The 21281-nt window shown below is 39.6% G+C and overlaps 1 protein-coding gene and 1 non-coding gene across 2 annotated transcripts in view; one reads left to right on the forward strand and one right to left on the reverse strand.

Annotated features, from left to right (window-relative positions):
• Positions 1-21281, forward strand: part of DNAH9 (dynein axonemal heavy chain 9) — a 577218-nt gene that overhangs the window by 189093 nt on the left and 366844 nt on the right. The window contains exons 23-26 of the mRNA XM_056117744.1: positions 4208-4360; positions 7492-7617; positions 10304-10543; positions 15581-15741. Coding sequence (XP_055973719.1) covers positions 4208-4360; positions 7492-7617; positions 10304-10543; positions 15581-15741 — 680 coding nt within the window. The remainder of the gene's footprint in view (positions 1-4207; positions 4361-7491; positions 7618-10303; positions 10544-15580; positions 15742-21281) is intronic.
• Positions 237-340, reverse strand: LOC130027300 (small nucleolar RNA U13). Its single transcript, XR_008793034.1, has one exon. It is a non-coding gene; the product is annotated as a small nucleolar RNA U13 (small nucleolar RNA).

Genomic DNA, 21281 nt, shown 5'->3' on the forward strand with positions numbered 1-21281 from the left:
TCCTATCTTCAGCTACTCTTCATGGTGGGATTCTGTGCTGTGTCCCCATGGTGCCGATGGTAATCTGAAGGTGGTTATTTCTAATACACCATCAGTATCTCACCCCTCACTGCCAAGGTCATCTTTGAGGATGGGGCTAGGTGGGGCTGTCTCTTCTTTCCCAGTCAGAGACATTCCTTTTCAATTTGGTATTTGGTAATGATTCAGGGGATGTGTTTTGTTTTTTTTAAAGTTCACCTCAGATGCCTAATGAGTCAAGTGCATAACAAAATTTAAGGGAAGCGCATGTCACACAAATGTATGAACATCCAATCTTCATGATTATGATCTGGAAAAGGATCTGGGACTGTATTCTTTTGCCTGAACTAACTGTTTATTTGGGTTGTTTTGTTTCTTGTGATCACAGTTACTTCTGTGGGTTTTGGGGGAGTTTTGATCGGAGTTAAGTCTGATGAGCTGAAGGCCTAAAGCAGTTGAGGTAGCCTGACTGCCTTGGCGAGTGTTCTGTAGAAGAGGCCAATTTGTGGGTCTTATGAGATACGGTGGGGGATATTAACTGCAAGCCTGGTGAGCTGCTGCCAGCTCCAAAATCCATGCTGACCTGGAAGAGTAGCCATGTATTAAGGCCCTGCAACATCCATTAGCATCTCTCTCAAAACACTCAAAATCTCCACCCACCGAATCACATCTGTCTTTCCTAGCTTGTACTCCTCCTTGCTCTGAAAACCACGCCCACCTGTGAGACTAGTCAGGTACTAGGGCTGTGCAGCATCCTTTAGTGTGTGTTCAAAACCACCCAGAATCTTCCCCTGCTGAGTGACGTCTTTCTCTCCTCCAGTTCCGTGTTTCTTATGGTTATCTTTGCAAAAATAAGCAGATACTCATTTACATTTGAACATGTATGTTATGTAGTTTTACTTTCTTATATACAAAGAGTAGCATGTCTGTATACTTTAAGGTGGTGCCAAGAATCTAATGCATAGTCTCATGCCTGCAGCTTAGGTTATATATGTGTATATATATATTTTATATATTTATATATACATATATGTATATATATACATATTCTGAACCTCAGAATAGCATTTCTATTCTTTTTACTAGAATTTTTACTACAGACTTGTTATAATTCTATAAATTAAATAGCACTGTACTGTCACTGTCCACCTGTTGTTCATTGATTTGCTCGAGCAGGCACCAGTAATGTCTCCATTGTGAGACTTGTTGTTACTGTTTTTTGGCATATTGAATACGCCATGGGGAGCTTGCCAGGATCTGCCGTGTATGGGGGATACTCTTGGTACTATGTCAGACTCTCCAAGAGGGATAGAGGAATCAAACCAGGTTAAATATGTGCAAGGCAAACGCCCTACCTACTGTGCTATTGCTCAAGTAATATTTTCATTGCCTATATTACTATCTTCATGTGTTCTTACAAATATTCATATATTCAAACATCTAAATATAATTTCATTAGTTTTATTTGGAATTATTCATAAAAGTTTTTAATATTTACCATTTTAAATTATCCATATTTAAATAATTATGCAAATTTGGTACAGTAGTGTTACTAATACTATTAACTCTGCCATGCTCTGTGCTGGTTTTATTATTTTACTTCTCTCTATTTTCTAAATCATCTTTTACCTCATGTATTATAAAGTTCATCTTTCTTTTATTTCACTTAAAATAACAAAGGGTGATGTTTTTAATAATTATGTTTCTCAAATTCTGTTTGATTATCCTTTAAAGTTACAGCATGATTTCTGTATTTTTTAATTTTAATATATTTTGTTTTGGGGTCACACCTGGGTGGTACTATGGTTTATTTCTGGCTCTGTGTCAGAGACCATTCCTGGGAGGGCTCAGGGTACCACATGGGGTGCTAAGGCTTGAAGTTGGGTATGCTGCATTCCAGCGAGTGCCTACCTGTTGTGCACAGGTCTGATTTTGATATATGTTGGATCCATCTCACCAAGTTATTTCTTCCAAGTCATCATTACTGGGGTCTCTTCAAGTACCTTGATGTGAAAAACTCTTAGAATTTTTTCTTTCATTTTATCAACTAAAGAACTGGTTGGAAATATAGAATTTACAACTCAGCCTTCTTTTTTTTAATTTTTATTAGTGAAACACCATGAGGTACAGTTGTATATTTACAAATTTTTGTGCTTGGGTTTCGATTATACAATGATCAAATACCCATCCCTCCACCAGTGCCCATTTTCTACCACCATGGATAATATCCCTCCCACCCCCATCCCCCCATCCCACCCTGCCTCTGTGGCAGGGCATTCCCTTTCGTTCTCTCTCTCCTTTTGGGTGTTGTGGTCTGCAAAAGAGGCATTGAGTGGCAAACATGTTCAGTCCATAGTCTACTTTCAACATGCATCTCCCCTCCTGGGAGGATCCTCCATCAGCCTTCTTTATTTTTTATAATTTAGGAGTACTGCTATTTATTCAGCCATTAATTAAGCTGATTGAATTGGGCATGAACTCCACATAACTTTCTTTCTTTTTAAATTTTTTAATTTTTTAAGTTATTTCACAATGTTTGATTACATTCAATATTCAAATACCAATCCCACCACCTTTACACCTTCCCACCACCAAATTTGGGATGTTCCCGTCCCAAACCCCAATCCCTGTCCCAAAACACAACTGAAATAATATATTTTGTATTGTCTGTTATGAAGAACTGCTGAACATGCTTATAAAAAAGAGTTTATATAGTAAACAGTGTGAAGATTGTTCTATTTTGGCAGGAGCCATTAAGACATTCTATAGGGTATCACTAACATGTTGTTAAAGTTTGGGTGATGTGAGCTTGGTATATATATCTGAAAATATGTATGTATGCATATATATATTCATTTCCCTCTATGATTTGTTGCCTACTATCTAAATCTCATCAAATGTGATGTGGTGATTATGTTGAAAGGGTAGGGAGTGTTTTATGATGTGTCACAGTCCAGGAGTATGTTTCATGTGTGAGGCTCGGCCTGAGCACGCGAGGAGTGGCCTTGAGAGTACCAACAGTCTTAAGCTCCTTATATTTTAAAATGTGCTACATAATAATAACTTTCTATTTATTGTTTATTCTTCAGTCTTCTGTTTTCTTTACCTCAAACCACAGAATAGCTATGTCTGGTATCCCTATGAGAACTTCTTCCCAGAGCATCACTGTTAAAAGCCTCTGCATCATGAGTGACATCGTCAAGAGAGGTTCTGACATGGTTAAGCTTTCTACTTGGTGTTAGTATGCTATGTCTTCCTACGGACCTGTGGATGTTGATCTGTTGTAATCGTGTGGTTCCGACAACCAGACAATGTATCCAAAGATCACTTTCACCAGCCCCCTTGACGGGACAATCTAAATATGTAACTTTTATTCTACAGATTATCCTGCATATCTCATGCCACAGTATTTTCTCAGAAAGCCCGGCAAGCTACCGAGAGTATCTCACCCACACAGCAAAGCCTGGAAAGCTACCCATGACATATTCAATATGCCAAACACAGTAACAGGTCTCTCAACATTACTGGGACCACTCGAGCAAATCAATGAACAATGGGAGGACAGTGACAGTGATTTTCTTAGGAAGATATTTTATTAATTAACTATAATTATACCTCTAATATGTTCACTAGGAAAATGTACCTCTAATATCTATACTAGGAAAAACATAAATTCATCAAACTTCAGTGTCATCATTAGTTTCACTGTCATTGTCACTGTCCTCCCATTGTTCATTGATTTGCTCGAGTGGGCCCAGTAACATTGTGAGACTAGTTACTGTGTTTTTCATATCGAATACGTCACAGGTATCTTGTCAGGCTTTGCCGTGCAGGTGAGATACTCTTGGTAGCTTGCCGGGCTCTCGAGAGGGGCAGAGAAATGGAACTCAGGTCGTCCATGTCGGCTGCAAGCAAGGCAAATGCCCTACCTGCTGTGCTATTGCTCCAGCCCATCATTAGTTTATATAAAGTATATAATTCACATTACTTTTTTTATTTGGATACACCTGTCCAATTCAGCTGGATTGGAAACGTTTATCCAAATATAAACACCATCATATTCACAAGCTTTCGATTAAATATTTCGTATTCAACATTATAATGATTGTCACATGGGGACCCTATAAACAATTTGAATGAGTAACATTTTGAACATGATCACCACTCTTTTCACGTTTATCTTTCATAGGTTCAACGTCATCTTTCCAAACTCTTTGACAATATAGCCAAGATGCAATTTCAGCAAGACACCAGTGAGAAACCATCTAAGATTAGCCTTGGTATGTACAGCAAGGAAGAAGAATATGTGGCTTTCAGTGAGCCCTGTGACTGCAGTGGGCAGGTAACCAAAAAAGTCCCTTTTTACTGTGCCTGTCTCTCTTTCTCTCTCTTTCATACATTCAAGTAACAGTCTTTCAGATGGCCTTTCTGAGTCTAGACTAGAGCTTTTATCTGTGCCTTGGGACTTTAAACTTCCCTTAACTTGTTTTGAAGCCACACTTCAGATTCTCAGGGTTGATTCCTGGTTTTGTGCTCAGGTTACACTTCTGACTGTATTCAAGGGACCCGTGTGGGATATTGGAGATTGAACCTGGGTTGGTTACATATGAATAAAGTGTCCTACCCCTGTACTATCCCTCTTGCCTCCAATTACCTAAACTTGAATGACTGAGTGTAGTTTCATGTGCTTGCTCTCTTTCTGTAGGAGGAGCATATGCCAACCTTAATATCTCTTTCTAAACTAAATACCTGAAAACAGAGGAATTAAAAATCATATGTATAACTTTCTGAGTCAATGAGAAATAAAAAGTGAAAAGTGTAAGCAGCATCAGAAAACTTTAACATAACAATCCTTGGAGCACTCCATAAGATTTCAGAAACACTGAAATCTTCTCTAGGAGAAACTGTCCCTAGAAATAAAGCTACTTCCCAGAGATGTCACTTCAGTATTCAAATATCCTCAATAGTCACTTACTTCCACCGCTCTGCATGGAGATCTACATGGCACAGCTTTAAGAAGTACGATAGTAACATATCTCAAGTACAATTCAAGAAACACAAAGCACAGAAGGATTCTCTTCTTAAATGTCCTTTTTATCTTTAACCTCACCAACTAAAAGAGTTCTTCCTAGCTCATCATTTTAAATAATCCAACAAAGACTTGTTATAGGAGTTTTAATCTAGTTCAAAATAACATCTCGAGAAAAAATATTTTAGAGTTCTAGCTTCATCCACGTGCTTATGGAAACAATTTCTGATACCGTCAAATAACCAGATGTTGTTTTCACTTTATCAGAGGGGACCATTAGGTTGATTCAGAATGTGTTCTTTTGGAAAACCAGAAAGCAGTTGGTGAATATAATTCTGGCTTTAATCTACACATATATTGTAGATGAGATAATGAGAATCTACTGACCTGTTTACTCCTATCTCAACCCAGGTTGTTTATTTCATAAGAACTCTGAATGTCAGTAATTTCATCCACCTACTCTGTTATTCCATTTCACTTGTTTCAAATGGAGACATATTCCTGTTTTTTATTGATTCTAGATCTTACTTATATATCCAAGTTACATTAACAAAATGGCCCCTTGCTTTGTTTGACAGATATTTGGCATTGACCACAAGGCACAGACCGTTTTCTACTCCCTCTAATTAAGTGGAATAAAATATGTAGTATATGGCATGGCTTCCTTTTTTACATTTTTAATTTATTTTGATTGTATGGTTTTAGGCATATGATGCTTCAACACCACTCCCGCCACCAGCGTCAACTTCCCTCCACCAGTGTCCCCATACTCCCTCCCAACCACCAACCCCTGTTATATTCTATGCCTGTCAACTTGACAGGCACTTTACAAAATACTAGTGGCTGAAGGTTAGATCTCATGATTTTATTGTTGTTGAGTCTGTTTTGGATATGTGTCTATACCACTCACCCATATCATCAGTATAACTAAAACCCTGAACCCTGTTAACCCATTACTTACTATGTTCTTCTTCCCCTTCTCCATCCTTTTCCTCTCCAAACACTGGGCTCAAGGGTGATCTAGACCCCCTTTATTATTGTACATTTTCTCATCCATTATTCAGTATGCCACGGATAAGTGAGACCATCCTGTGTTTGTCATTTTTCCTTAACATGATATCTTTCAGTTCCAATCAGGTTGCGGCCCTAGATCCATATCTTATACCTCATACAAAAGTCAATTAAAAGTGGACCAAAGACCTTGAGATTTGACCAGAAACTATAAAGTACAAGAGAAAAATATAGGAAGAACACATAAATATTTGCTCTTCAAGTGTGTCTTCAATTATCTGATACCCCTGGCAAAGTCAACAACAACAAAATTAACAAATGGGGCTGCATAGCTTCTTTTTTTTTTTAGATTTTTATTAGTGAAACACCATAAGGTACAGTTGTAGATTTACACATTTTTGTGCTTGAGTTTCAGTTATACAATGATCGAATACCCATCCCTCTACCAGTGCCCATTCTTCACCACCACGGACCCCAGTATCCCTCCCACCCCCGCCCTCCCCATCCCACCCTGCCTCTGTGGCAGGGCATTCCCCTTTGTTCTCTCTCTCCTTTTGGGTGCTATTGTTTGCAAAAGAGGCAATGAGTGGCAATCATGTTTCGTCTAAAGTCTACTCTCAGCATGCATCTCCCATCCTGGGAGTATCCTCCCAACACCCTTTATTTGGTCCTCCACCATAGCTTCTTTGAAAAAAAAAACAATTTGACACTATTATTATAGTTGTTCATAATACTAATGTTTTAATAATTCAATATTCCAAAACCAATCCCACAACCAATATAACCTTTTCTTACCCAGTGTCTCTAGTTTCATACCTACCCACCAAGCCTGTCCCCTTGTTAGATAAAAAATAATTTACCTTATATTGCTTGCTACCAAAAATGGGCAAACAAAATTATCGAAAAAGAACATTTTTGAAATTGTTATATCTCACAGTGGTGTTACTAAAGTCCTTATCTGAGGATTTACCAAGCTGTTTGGTGCTAGCTGAGACTTCTGTGTTAATGTTTTATCTCATTGAGCCTTGTGAGCTACTATGCAATACTCACATGTGATTTTCTGCACAGCCATTCAGCAATCAGTATTGTGAAATTTAGAAGTTGTGTGATCATGCATGTGTGGCCGCATTCTCTAGGAGCTGTGGAACTGGGATGATTCATTGGCCTGATATCTCTTTGAGATTAGTCGTGATGTGTGAAATTGGGCCATTTGTATGCTGGAAGATATTGAGTGTCAGTAGGTTTTCTGAGCCTTCTATATGTTGGGGACTTGGCCTGCACCCATCCTGAGAAGGCCCTAGGGTTCTCAGTCTGGAGACTGATCTACCTGGGAGTTTCATCAGCTAGACATCTCTTTGATGTTGGTTATCTACCCTAGCTTCTTGAAATTCGATGTTTAATAGAGTTGCCTGCTATTTTATTTTGTCTTTAAGGTAGAAATATGGTTGAACCATGTTCTTGCTCACATGAAGGCCACTGTGAGGCATGAGATGACAGAAGGTGTCACTGCATATGAAGAGAAGCCAAGGGAACAGTGGCTCTTTGACTACCCAGCTCAGGTATTCTCCTGCCTGGGACATTTGTGTGCTTCCATTCAACTCTAGCCTTTCTTTCTCAGTGACCTTGACTGGTAACTTTACAAGATACCACATATCCAATGTATTGGGTTCTCCAGACTCAGGAAAGAATGGTCTATAGGTTTAGATGGAGGTAGCAGGATGATTGCCATGCATGATGCTGTTCAACCTTTACCTTACCTTGGAGAATCCAGGATTATCCATCTTATCATTACTAGTTAGCACTAGTAAAAATAAAGTGTAAAAAATTCAACTGATTGGACCAATCTACGTTGGATATGCCAAGCTCTGTACTGAATATAGAGGACATAATCCAGGGACAAGACAAAGAAATCCCTTCCTTCTAGGGTTTACAGGCTTGTGTGAAAGTTAGTTACTTGCTAATAAGACCTGGCATGATAATAGTAAAGTCAGTGTACTCATTCATATATTTAGTGACTAGGGGTTTTCTCTCTGAAGAATACAATATGTAAGTTTATACATGCTCCTACTTTTAATAGGACTTAGCAAGTCAAAGTTGGAGGTAAGGAACAACCAAAAATATCCCTATCATCAGGCAAAAGACGAAAATCAAGGATCATGATTTATGAAATTTAGAGGAACTAGGACTAGCTGAAGCAATAGTAAGGGTCAGAAGAAATGGCAACAGCAGATGGATTCTGGAGAAGGAACTAAATGACAGTTATTACCAGACCATAGAAGGAAATCTGACTAGATTCTTTGATATAGTTGAATAATTTATAGGATTTTTATGAGGATAAAATGAATGAAAAGAGAACTAATAGGAATTTTTACAAAGAGACGGGTTGCAATATTGTCCTCCCTCTTGTTAATAGCAGAGTTTATATATTTGGAGATTAAAATCCCTTGATGGTAATTGAAGTCTTAGGAGTATATGTAGTTACCTTTGTAAAATATTTAGATTTAGGTGAATGTATAGAATTTGTATACCCTCTTATATAAATCTTTTATGCTTTCTTGTTTATTATTAAAACACTGAGTTGTCAAGGAAGGACCGTGAAAGTAGAAAGAAAAGCAGTACCTTTTTAGAAAGAAGGCAAAGTAGGAGATGATGATCATGAAAGTAAAAAAAAATACCAAAAAACTATTGACAGTAGGTAAGGATAAAAACTGCTGTGTGCCTTTAATTTTATGTTGCTATATACCTTAATCTTGGCTTTAGAAAGACTGAGGAATGTCCATAAACTTGGTGAAGCTGTTTCAGTGAAAATGTAGATAAGAGACTACCTAACAAAATTATGAAAAGATGTGAAAAAATGTTGATGGCAAGTATTTATTGAGAGGATGGCAAAAGAAAATGGAAAAAAATCTGAATTACAGAAGGGAATATACATATGTGTATGTATATATATTTAGCTACTGGCAAAATTATCCAGGAATTCAATACAAGAATAATTTCTTCACCTTAGCCAATGCATCTAAATGCAAGGCCAAAACCAAAATCCAAAAGCAAAATATAAAGAACAATTATTTTAAACTATTTTTCCAACAAGATTTGCTATTTTATGAAAGGAATAATTATCTAATTTTTTTTACCTAAGCCAGATTTTTGAGGCAAGAAATTGTATTTCATCTTACTCTCCTTTGTTTGTTTTTGGAGAGCACATGTGGCGATGCTCGGGGATTACTCCTGACTGCATTCAGGAATCACTTCTGGTGATGCTCAGGGGACCATATGGGATGCCGAAAATTGAACCCGGTTCTGCCATATGCAAGGCAGTTACTATCACTGGCTCCTATTTTCTCCTACTTTCAATATCTCTAGAACATTTTATTCTTAAGCAAATGATACTACATATGATCACTGTAATTAAAATGTCATTAATAGGGGCTGGAGCAATAGCACAGCGGGTGGGGCATTTGCCTTGCACACAGCCAACCCGGGTTTGATTCCCAGCATCCCATATGGTTCCCCAAACACCACCAGGAGTGATTCCTGAGTGCAGAGTCAGGAGTAACCCCTGAGCATTGCTGGGTGTGACCCAAATGGCAAAAAAAAAGAAAAAATGTCAATAATTAATAATAAAACTATTCTTTTCTATATTATTTTCTTCAATCATTTTCTATGCACTTATTTTGAATCTCTGAGAATGCAAATCATATGACTCATATTTTGTTTTGGTATTACTCATTTTTGTCTTAAAATGTAGACATGTTGATATTATTGGTTTTAATAAATAAAAAAGTAAATATTTTCAACATGTAATAGTATGCCACAGGTAATCAGTAAACTAGATGACTCACTAAACTAGAATGCTTGGACCAAAATAATTTCAAGAGCAGACTTTCATTAAAATGATCAACCAACATATTATTATCTCCTCAAGCATGAGAAAGATGGCACCCTTAGAAAGTAAAAGTGAAGTGGAGTGTGATTAGTGTAACAGGTTCTAGAAATCAGTGATATTTAACAGAGTTAGTCCTTAATCATTCTCAGAGCAGTGTTCTTTCTCCATTTGTGGTTTGCCAACTTGATGACATCAAGGATATTTAGTGCATGTGATTCACATAATCAGTGCTAGTGGAAGAGAAAGGGAAGGAGTGTATGCCATTCAACTAACTAAATTCTGAGATGTGAGATGAGTGGGTATGTTTTGGAGGAAGTTCTATTGTCAACTTTACTATTAAGTGATTCTTGGTGCCATAGGTGGCTCTGACCTGCACTCAGATCTGGTGGACAACAGAGGTGGGCATTACATTTTCAAGACTGGAGGAAGGTTATGAGAATGCCATGAAAGACTATTATAAAAAGCAGGTGGCCCAACTTAAAACACTTATCACTATGCTGATCGGCCAGCTCTCCAAGGGAGACCGACAGAAGATTATGACCATATGTACCATTGATGTACATGCCCGCGATGTAGTGTCCAAAATGATTGCTCAGAAGGTGAGTTTAAAACATCCAGGAATGTCCCTTATTAAAGTGAATGATTAAACTATGAGTGCTGACATTAGAGAAAAGCTTAAATATGGCTAAAACACTAAATTCCCAGGTTTTCTACTAGCCAGAGAGTTGGGATGGGATCACATTGACCACTCATTTAAAACCCTCAGAAAAATGGTAATCAGGGAAACTCATATTTTTAAATAATAAAGGAATATATTTTTAATATTACAGGAATACATTTTCCAGGTAGAATTATTGAGGAGAAGGGTGTGTATGTAATTTTTCACATAGTATTTCTAAAAGAATTCTAAGGAAGGAATTTTTTTTTAGATTCCCATGACTTCTATTTTAGATTTGATTTTTTATATTGAGATTTTGCGATATACAATAATGGTTTATCATGCACATAATTCCAATACCACACACATCATCAGTATAGCCCTTCCTATCCTAAGGATCCTAGAGTCCTTTTTCCCCAATCCACTGCCAATTCAATTTTATGGATCAATTCTCCCCTTCTGTTGCCTTGGGACCATTGTTGCTACCTTGCTGTATATCTTGAAGTCTCTCATATGAGAGAGATCATTCTATATCTATCCCTTTCCTTTTGACTGACTTCATTCAGCATGTTATCCTATAGTTTCATCCATGTTGCAGCAAATTGCACAATTTTGTTCTTTTTAAGAGATACATTGTGGTTCGTTATGTATATATACACCATGACTTCTATATCCATTCATCTGTAATTGGGCATTTGGGTTGTTTCAAGGAAAGACTCTTTACCCCTCTTAACTTTCCCAAAAGATCTTTAACAGATGATTCTTTTTCAAAGGCCTATTTTTTGATATGCCATTGGTCTTACAGTATCATATAATTTTGTTACTATGTATTCATCTTTTGATATGTGCACATGCTTAATCAATATACATACATGCACACCAAACGTCTAGTTTTTTGGCCATTGAAATACTCTATTCCTTCTTCCAAATATCCTTTCTTCTCCCCCTATTTTTTTGAGACTGAGTCAGTTTTGTTGTGTTTGTTTGGTTTGGTTTTCATTTCTTATTTATGTTTCGCCTTTTATTTCTGACTTATTTTGTTGAGCATAATCATCTCAAGTTAAGATCATGTTATTGCAGAGAACAAGATTTTATCATTTTTAATAGCTGAGTAGTATTTTATTAGATACAATACCAAAATTTCTTTATCCAGATATCCATCTATCGACATTTATACTGATTTTTTAATATTGTGAATAATGCTTCTGTGAAAACATGAATACACATTTTCTCTTATTAGTATTTTCATATTATTTACAAAACATGCAGGAGTCCTATTTTTATGTTGTATGGTAGTTTCTTTTTTTTTTCGTCTTTTTAAGACTCTTCAGATCATTTTCCACAATCACTGTACCAGTTTATATTATTCCTACCAACAGTGTATGAGCATGCCTTTTTTCTTTACATTACTGTACTTGTTTCTTTTTTTCTTTTCTTTTTTGTTGAATCACTGTGAGATATATCATTACAAAGATATTCATAATTGGGTTTTAGTCATACAATGGTTCCAACACCCTTCCCTCCACCAGTGAATATTTCCCACCACCAGTTTCCTACCCAGCACTCCTTACCCTAACCCCCTCCTTGCCTGCTTCTATGGCAGGCACTTTCTTCTTTCTCTCTCTCTCTATTTCTCTCTCTCTCTCTCTCTCTCTCTCTCTCTCCTTTTGTGCATTATGGTTTGCAATACAAGTGCTAAGAGGTCATAGTGTTTGTTCAGAGTGTTCAGTATTTTTATCATAATGGTGCAGCTGGAATAGTTTTTTGTTAAACAAGGTGGTGGCTTTGGGGGTTGGATGTGACTGCCAGGGCTTCTGGAAATACAGGTGCATAGGGGGGTAGCCCATCCTGATCCTGAGAAAGCCCAGAGATTTCAATCACAAAACCCGCATACTGAAATTTTCAACAGGCTAATATTTTGGTGAGGTCTGTCTTGAGATGACAGAGTCACGCCCAGGGCATGGTGACAATTTTGGGTTGTGGGAGAAAGTGACTGCTGAGGACTCTGCAGGTGGCACTGGGCTAACCTGCTCCCTTCCAATGTGCAGCTCATGTTTAGCCTTGCACAGCTCCAAGACTAACTGCCGGTTTTGATCTCTTTTGAGATTTATTTATAATAAATGAGCTTGTTAGGCTGAACCAGAGATAATTTTTGGGCATAGTTCCTCTGTACCTTACGTTAGCACTTAGCCCCTGTCCTTAGCACTGTCCTCCCATTGTTCATCAATGTGTTCCAGCGGGCCCAGTAACATCTCCGTTGTGAGACTTATTGTTACTGTGTTTGGCATATCAAATATATCACGGGGAGCTTGCCAGGCTTTGACCTGCAGGGGAGATACTCTCGTTAACTTGCCTGGCTATTCGAGAGGGGTGGAAAAAATCGAACCCGGCTCAGGAAGCACAGCCCTCCCACTGTGCTATCACTCTACCCCATACCTTACTTTATGTGGTTTAATTTCTTTTCTCTGAAAACTTGGCCCTGAGTTGTTGGATCCTGCATATTGTTGAATATGTTGTTGAATCCTGCATATCCCACAATGAAATCCCGGTGATTTGGAGGTGTCAGAAAGCCTGGGCATACCATCAGGCTGCTGATTCACTATCCCTGTGGTCCAGGTTGCCTGCCAGTGCCAAGCCCCCTAGGCCCCAGTGCTGATGGCAGCAGACGACCCAGCAGGGATCAGGCGGGTTCAGAGCTGCGACTACCATTTGCAGTGTGGGTGCTTTGGGCGGCCGCAGCCACCAACCCAACCCAGTAGAACCTGACCAGGGGTCACAAGCCCCAATCTGCGATCTCCAGACAGTGGCGCTCAGGGAGGTCCTCCTCCATAATATGCTGCAAATGCATGGGCCTGTCTGGGAAAGAAATGATAGTGCCCCCCCCCTCCACCAGTGACTCCCTGCCAGGGCCCCATAGTGGGAACCCAGGCTACCCACAACTCCAGGACCTGTGCTCCCCAATGGCACTGTGTTGGACCCAAAGAACCCTATTCAGTCACTGTAAAACTCTGCCACCACCCATAGCTCTGAGAGGTCGAGAGCTACGTTGGCTCTGCCCACTGAGCCTCACTGCTGCCATTCTCAGGAGTCCCATTCCGGGCTGATGCTCCACAGCGGGCAGCTGGCCAGTTCCATTTAATGGCTCTCCCCCTGAGACAGAATATCCCAGGAAGACCAACATTCACTCATGCAGAAATTTTATGGCCCCATCTGCTCTTCAGGCACTGACAGCCGTATCCTTCACAGTCTCCGGAGCTCGCTGCTGCCTGCACTTGTTTCTGGTCTTTTTGCTACAGACCATTTTCACAGGTCTGAAATGATACTCATTTTCCTTTTGATTTCATTTCCTTGATAACAGTAATATCACACATGTCCTTATGCACCTAAACTTTTCTGTAGAAGTGGTTATTCAAGTCTTTTCATTTAAAAACTTAAAACTGTTTTCTGTTAAGTTCATTATTTAAGAATTTTGGGTATTAATGCCTGTTGAACATTCAGCAAATATCATCTTCATCTTCATTTGTTTAGCTTCTTTCTGTGTTCTTGTTTTTTACATTGTATAAACTTTTTTAGTTTTCTTAATATCATTTGTTTATATTTGGTTTTGTTTCATTAGTTAGTTAGTTAGTTAGTTAGTTAGTTAGTTAGTCTCCAAGTGTTTGTTATTTTGGGACCATACTTCGTCTTGCTAAGAAATTACTCCTGGCTGCTCAGAGGACCATATTGAATATCAGGGATTAATCCTGGGTCATCTGCATGCAAAACAAGTGTCCAACCCACTGTACTACCTCTCCACCCTTGCAAATACTGAGATTGCTCTCCAGGAGTACATCACCTGTTTTCCTCTATGGATATAGTTGTTTCCAGTCCTAAATCCATTTTGAATGAATGTTTTTATATGTCAAATTGTTTGTATGTCCCTCTCCCTGTCCCCCAACATTATTTTTTTGTTAAGGAGACTTTTCTTTCTTCCTTGCATGTTCCGTCCATATTTATGCAAATAGTACTTTCTATGCCCGGCTTTTCAAGTTTCCCTGCTTTTTACTGGCAAACAACATCTAATCAGCTAAACATTCCTGTGTTCTGAAATACAGGCTAAAACTCCCTTCCCTCAAAAAATTAGAAACTGAGCACCCATTGGACCCAGCAATACCACTCCTGGGAATATACCCCAGAGAGCCAAAAAGGTATAGTCGAAGTGACATTTGCACTTGTTTGTTCATTGCAGCACTCTTTACAATAGTTAGAATCTGGAAAAAACCTGAATGCTCGAGAACAGATGACTGGTTAAAGAAACTTTGGTACATCTACACAATGGAGTACTATGCAGCTGTTAGAAAAGATGAAGTCATGAAATTCATATACAAGTGGTACTACATGGAAAGTATCATGCTAAGCGAAATGACTCAGAAAGAAAGGGACAGACATAGAAAGATTGCATCCATCTGGGGAACATAAAGTAACAAAATAGTAGACTAACACCCTAGAATAGCCAAGATAAGTACCAGGAGGATTACTCTATGGCTTTGAGGACAGCCACACACTCTAGGGCAAAAGGCAGCTCAGATCGAGAAGGGAGCACCAAATAAAGGGTGTTGCGAGATTCCTCTCAGGATGGGAAATGCATGATAAGAGTAGACTACAGACCAAACAAGATTGCCAGTCAGTGTCTCTTTTGCAAACCACAGCACTCAAAATGAGAAAGATAACAAAAGGGAATGCCCTGCCACAGAGGTAGGGTGGGATGGGGGGATGGGGGGAGGGAGGGATACTGGGACTGGTGGTGGTGAGAATGGGCACTGGTGGAGAGATGGTTATTCGATCATTGTATAACTGAAACCCAAGCACAAAAATTTGTAAGTCTACAACTTTATCTCATGGTGTTTCACTAATAAAAATTTAGGAAGGATAAAAAAACCTCCCCTCCCTGTTATATGATGCTGTAATTCACTTACTTACTCTGATATTTTCTCTTTAGGTAGACAATGCTCAGGCCTTCCTCTGGCTATCCCAGTTACGTCATCGCTGGGATGATGAGGATAAACATTGTTTTGCCAATATCTGTGATGCCCAGTTTCTATATTCCTATGAGTACCTAGGAAATACACCACGCCTAGTGATCACACCTTTGACAGACAGGTGAGTACTGGTATCATCTGCTGACAGAAAGTCCCACTGTTTATCTGGTTTAGGTTATCCAATGGTCCTACAGGCTTAGGACAATAGTCACATTCAATTTTTCTACAGATCTTAAGATGTGTATGGGGAAGTGGGGAGAGAGCGGTACACACAATAATTTTAAAATAAAACCAAAAGGATACAGAGTGAATTATTTCCCAAATTACAGGCTAAAGTAAATTAATTTTACTTTATTAATTTTTTCAGTGAAGCAAAATTGTTTTTTATTGAAAGAAACTTAGAGAAATATGAGCAGAGAGAAAGAACCATTCAAAAGAAAACGGACTTCTCTAGAGAGAAAAATGGAGAATGGATTTTGAGCGAAGGTTATACAAAATTGATTCAATAGGCTTTGCCTAGAGTTCATAAAATAGGCTTTGCCTACCTACATAAAAATTAATTGGGGTGTTTTCATAGGGAATGGTTTGGACACTTGATGGTCCTTTCATAGTACATAAGTGTTTACTCTTATTTACCTGTTCCTTATAAGGTTCTATTATATTTAAGATTCTGAAAATTTTAAAGTGAAAGTAAGGTAGTTTTCCTAACACTAAAAAGGAGCTTATAATTTTTATATTCATTTAGTCATATCAGATTCTGAACTAGACACTTAGAATAAAAAGATTACCAAACCATTTCTTGCTCTTAAACTGCAGTTTCAGTGTGGAAAATAAGACATATTTGGTTAAAACTTTAAGTAGTATTGGGAGGGACAGAAAAGACCATAGCATAAAATAGGACATAAAGCCAAATGTTACAAATTTCCAAGGAAGTTATTCAGCAATAAACCCTCTGAGAGCAGACGATTCCTCCAATGGTGAGAAAATAAAATGTGGGTAGGTTTCAGCAAAGAAATTATATCTGGTGACATATAGTCTTCCAGAAGACCTCAGTAGGTTATAGGGAAACTATGTAGAGGTCTACAAAATTGTACTATGTACTCATCCCATTTTCTGTTGAGAGAATATTATTAAAGTAATCTTGAATTTCCAAAAGTTAGGTAACTTCTGAGAAACTACTAAGAAGTGAATTTTGTGGGCAGAGGAATTGAATTATGAAAATTCAAGACATTTTTGAGAAGAGAGATAGTATAGTCTTTATACTTTGGTGGGGCATAGTTGATTGTAGGCTATGAATTTAAAGTCCATCAAGTTGAAGAATATATTTTTATACAATAAGTACTGATTACTATAGAAAAATTTAATTGGGAGTGAAATGATGAAAACAAAGGTCTGATAGCAGAACATATGCAAAAGAGACATAACAGGAGTATATGGTGTTGTTTTATGGTTTTATGTAAAAATATTTTAATTCTACTAAGAATTTTGCAAATTCTGCTAAATATCTGCATGTCTTTTATCTTTCAATTTCATTAATATTTTTATAAACTTAAAAGTATAATTATTTTAGAAAGAGTAGTTCACTCTAATAAGGTTACTTATAGGTAATAAAGATTACTTGCATTAATAATAAAAACATCCGAACAATATATTTTAAGTACCTGTTTTACTTAATTTTTTCTCTGTATTTTAAAAATATCACCTGTAGTCTTTTAAATCCTCAACAGTACCTCTAAGTATTACCTAGTGAAAATTTTTATTACTGAATACAGGGCTTGCGCGATAGCACAGCAGTAGGGCATTTGCCTTGCACGCAGCCAGCCTGGCCAACCCAGGTTCGATTCCTCTGCCCCCTCAGAGAGCCCAGAAAGCTACCGAGAGTATCTCACCTGCAAGGGAAAGCCTGGCAAGCTATCCATGACATATTCGATATGCCAAACACAGTAACAACATGTCTCACAATGGAGATGTTACTGGTGCCAGCTTGAGCAAATGGATGAACAACCGGAGGACAATGCTACAGTGCTACTGAATACAGGAAATGAATATGCATGTGGCAAATCCAAAGAGATTGAAATCCCAATTTTATCTAGAGTTAGTGTCCATTGTCCATGGTTCATTTCCACCCCCACCCATGCTTGTCATTAATGGACTTTCCTACCTAGCATCCAAAGACTTTTCATTCAGAGCCTACTTCAAACCACACCTATTTACTCTTGCATTTCCTTATTTGCTGGAGACTGTCGAAGTCCTATCAGTCTCTGGTTACATCCTACTGGACTTGGGGCTAGAGTGATATAGCACAGCGGGTAGGGCGTTTGCCTTGCATGTGGCCATCCCGGGTTCGATTCCCAGCACCCTATATGGTCTCCGAGCACCACTAGGAGTAATTCCTGAGTGCAGAGCCAGGAGTCACCCCATGTATTGCCTGGTGTGACCCCCCCAAAAAAATAAAAAAAAAAAAAAAAAAAAAAAAAACATCCTACTGGACTTAAAATCTGAGTTTCTCATAGGACATTTATTTCAGACAAACACTCTGGTGCCGCACCCTTGAAACTTCAGCCAGAGTGGTTCCCTTTCTCAGCCTTAATCATTTTAATATCACTCCAAATTAGAGTCCTTCGCTGCTTGGAATGGTCCCCATGTTCCCCAACCATCTCTTCTCTTCTCTTCTCTTCTCTTCTCTTCTCTTCTCTTCTCTTCTCTTCTCACTTATTTGTCTATTTTAATTTTGGGGCCACAACTGGCTGTTCTTAGGGCTTACTCTGTGATCATTCCTGGTCGACTCAGAAGACTTTATGGGGTGCCAGGGATAAAACTCAGGTTGAATGCCTACAAGGCAAGTGCCCTGCCTGCTGTATTATCACTTTGGTCCCTCTATTCTCATTTTTGTTTCTATGATGTGCCTCTGCTAATGCATTCCACGTGTTACCCAGACAACACTCAATGCACACTATATACATTCAGTTGTATGTAAGGCCTAGGAAGAGAAGGTCCAAACTCGTACATGCATCTCTCTTGGCTGTTCCCACTAGGAAGCTGCACCTTCTAATCAGTTCCTGGATGAAACAGGATAATCTCATTGGAGCTGCTGTAGTGGGTCCAGCTGTAGAGTAGCTCTCTGGTCAGTATCCCTGCCACACAAAGTGTGTGGGTTGCATCTCCCAGCTCAGTGATGAGAATGTGGTTCTTCTCCAATCACTTCTTTGAGCTGTTTGTCCTCTTCTATAATATCTCAGGGCGCAGGCATCAGGGGCTAGAGCCATGAACATGTGTCCAAACTTCTCACTCTCTCTTCCTTCCTGCCTTTACTGCTCAGTGTCTGTGGTCACAGTCTAAATGGCATGTCCCATGATATCCAGTCACAGACATGCTTCTTTTCTCCAGAAAACTGAACAGGATGAGACTTTAAAGGAAAACCTCAAGTTTCATAAATGTAAATCACAGAAGGAAGGGAAGGGGGGAATGGGGCATTAAAAATGCAACATTCTGCTGCATACAAGAAACACATCTGAATAGTTGGAACAAACATAGACTCAAAGCCAAAGGAGGGAAAACAATTTTTCAAGCAAACAACTCTTTCAAAAAACCTGGTGTGGCCATACTAATATCCAACAATATAGATTTCAGGCTGGATAAGATTCAAAGGGACAGCAAAGGCAAATTATTAAAATCCAATATGTAGAAGATGGGGGATCTGGGTGAGGAAGCCCAGTTCCGAACTGAGCAGGCTTGGAGATCTCTGCCCTGGGTCCTGCACACCTGGGCTCCTCCACAATTTCCCTCATGCTTGAGAGAAAGATAATTGATTTAAAAGCGAAGCGATAGCACAGCAGGTAGGGCGTCTGCCTTGCACGCAGCCAACATGGCCGACCCGAGTTCGATTCCTCCACCCCTCTCGGAGAGCCTGGCAAGCTACCGAGAGTATTCGATATGCCAGACACAGTAACAACAAAGTCTCCAATGGAGACAATACTGGGCCCGCTTGAGCAAATCGATGATCAACGGGAGGGCCTTTACTTTACTTTACCTTTTAAAAGTGAAGAACCTCAGACTGAAAAGCCTATAGAGATGCATAGCCTGTAGAGATGCATGGTAGTCTAGAGATCCATGGACTGCTGGAGATTAAACCTAGGTTGGCTATATGCCAGACCACTTTAAAGTAAAAAGAAAAAATCTGTATCATTACACATCTAACCTACTAGCTCCAGAAAGAGAAGCAACAAGTAGTGGACTCCTGTGCCAGGCTGATAAGAAGAGAGCATATTTCTGCTACCAAGAGTATCTTGCCCAATGGCAGAGCCTGGCAAGCTCCCCGTGGAGTATTTGATATGCCAAAAACAGTAACAACGAGGCTCACAATGGAGGCATTACTGGTGCCCGCTCGAGCAAATTGATGAACAACGGGAGGACAGTGCTACTGTGCTACCTCAAGAAGAAATTACATTCCTAAACATATATGCACCCAATTAAGGGCCAGCAAAATACTTAAAACAGTTGCGAGTAAACTTCAAGGAGTACATGGAGACTTCAACACCACTTTCTCACCTCTTGGTAGATCAGCAGGACTAAAACTCAGCAAGAAGTACTGGCCCTGAAGGAAGAAATGGAAGAGAGAGAGTTAGTAGACACATACAGGATTTTTAATCCTCCCACCTGGTGTGAACCATTGCCAGTAACCTACTGTGCGGTCCAGACACATTTCTGCCAAAAGCCGGATACACATTCTTCTCCTTCTCCAATGCACATGAAATACTTTCCAAGCTAGACCACATGCTGGGCCACAAAACACACCTCAATAAAATCAAGGGGGGGGGGGGTATGGTGCCACCAGCAGGTCAATTTGTACCTGTGAGGTGAGTACATCAGCAGCCTGATGATGCCTTCAGATACCCCAAAATTGCTGATGTGCCTTTGGCCAGGTCCAAAATCTTGGGGCAAAGTTTACCAAGAAAGCAAACAGCCAAAAGTTAGGTATGTGGGAGACACACCCACAAACCACCTCGGGCTCAGCTATATAATTGGAGGTATAGCCTCTCTGGTTCCTGATCAAGCTGCTTAATGGCCATGATCCCAGGAACTCAGAAAATAATCTCGAAACCCAGAGGATTTTGGCAGAAATGTGTCCAGACCACGCAGTAGGTTACTGGCAATGGGTCACACCAGGTGGGAATAGGTTTCATGCCTTGGCCTGTTCCCCCTGGCGGCCCAGTGGCCGCCATCCTCCAGAGGCCACTGGACAGTCAAGTTTGGGCCTGCAGTGACGAGACACATAGGGCCTCACGGGATGGGGGTGGAGCCGGCCCTTTCCTCCCTGTCCCAACAAGACCCTGAGTCGCCACCCACAAACGGCCTTTCTGGCTCCTGATCAAGCTGCTTAACGGCAATGATCCCAGAGACTCAGAAAAAAAATCTTGAAACCCAGCGGCTTTTGGCAGAAATGTGTCAAGACCCCAAGTAGGTAACTGTCCCCAGTGGGGAAAGGGTGCTGTCCCTTTGCCTGCTCCCCCTAGGCGGCTCGGTGGCCTCCATCCTCCAGAGTCTGTTGGACAATCAGGATTGGGCCTGCAGTGACGAGACACACGGGGCCTCACAGGATAGGGGTGGAGCCGGCCCTTTCCTCCCCTTCCCAACAAGACCCCAAGTTGCTGCCCACAAATG

The sequence above is a fragment of the Sorex fumeus genome, unplaced genomic scaffold, assembly GCF_029834395.1.
Source record: "Sorex fumeus unplaced genomic scaffold, SorFum_2.1 ptg000036l, whole genome shotgun sequence".
Classification (NCBI taxonomy): domain Eukaryota; kingdom Metazoa; phylum Chordata; class Mammalia; order Eulipotyphla; family Soricidae; genus Sorex; species Sorex fumeus.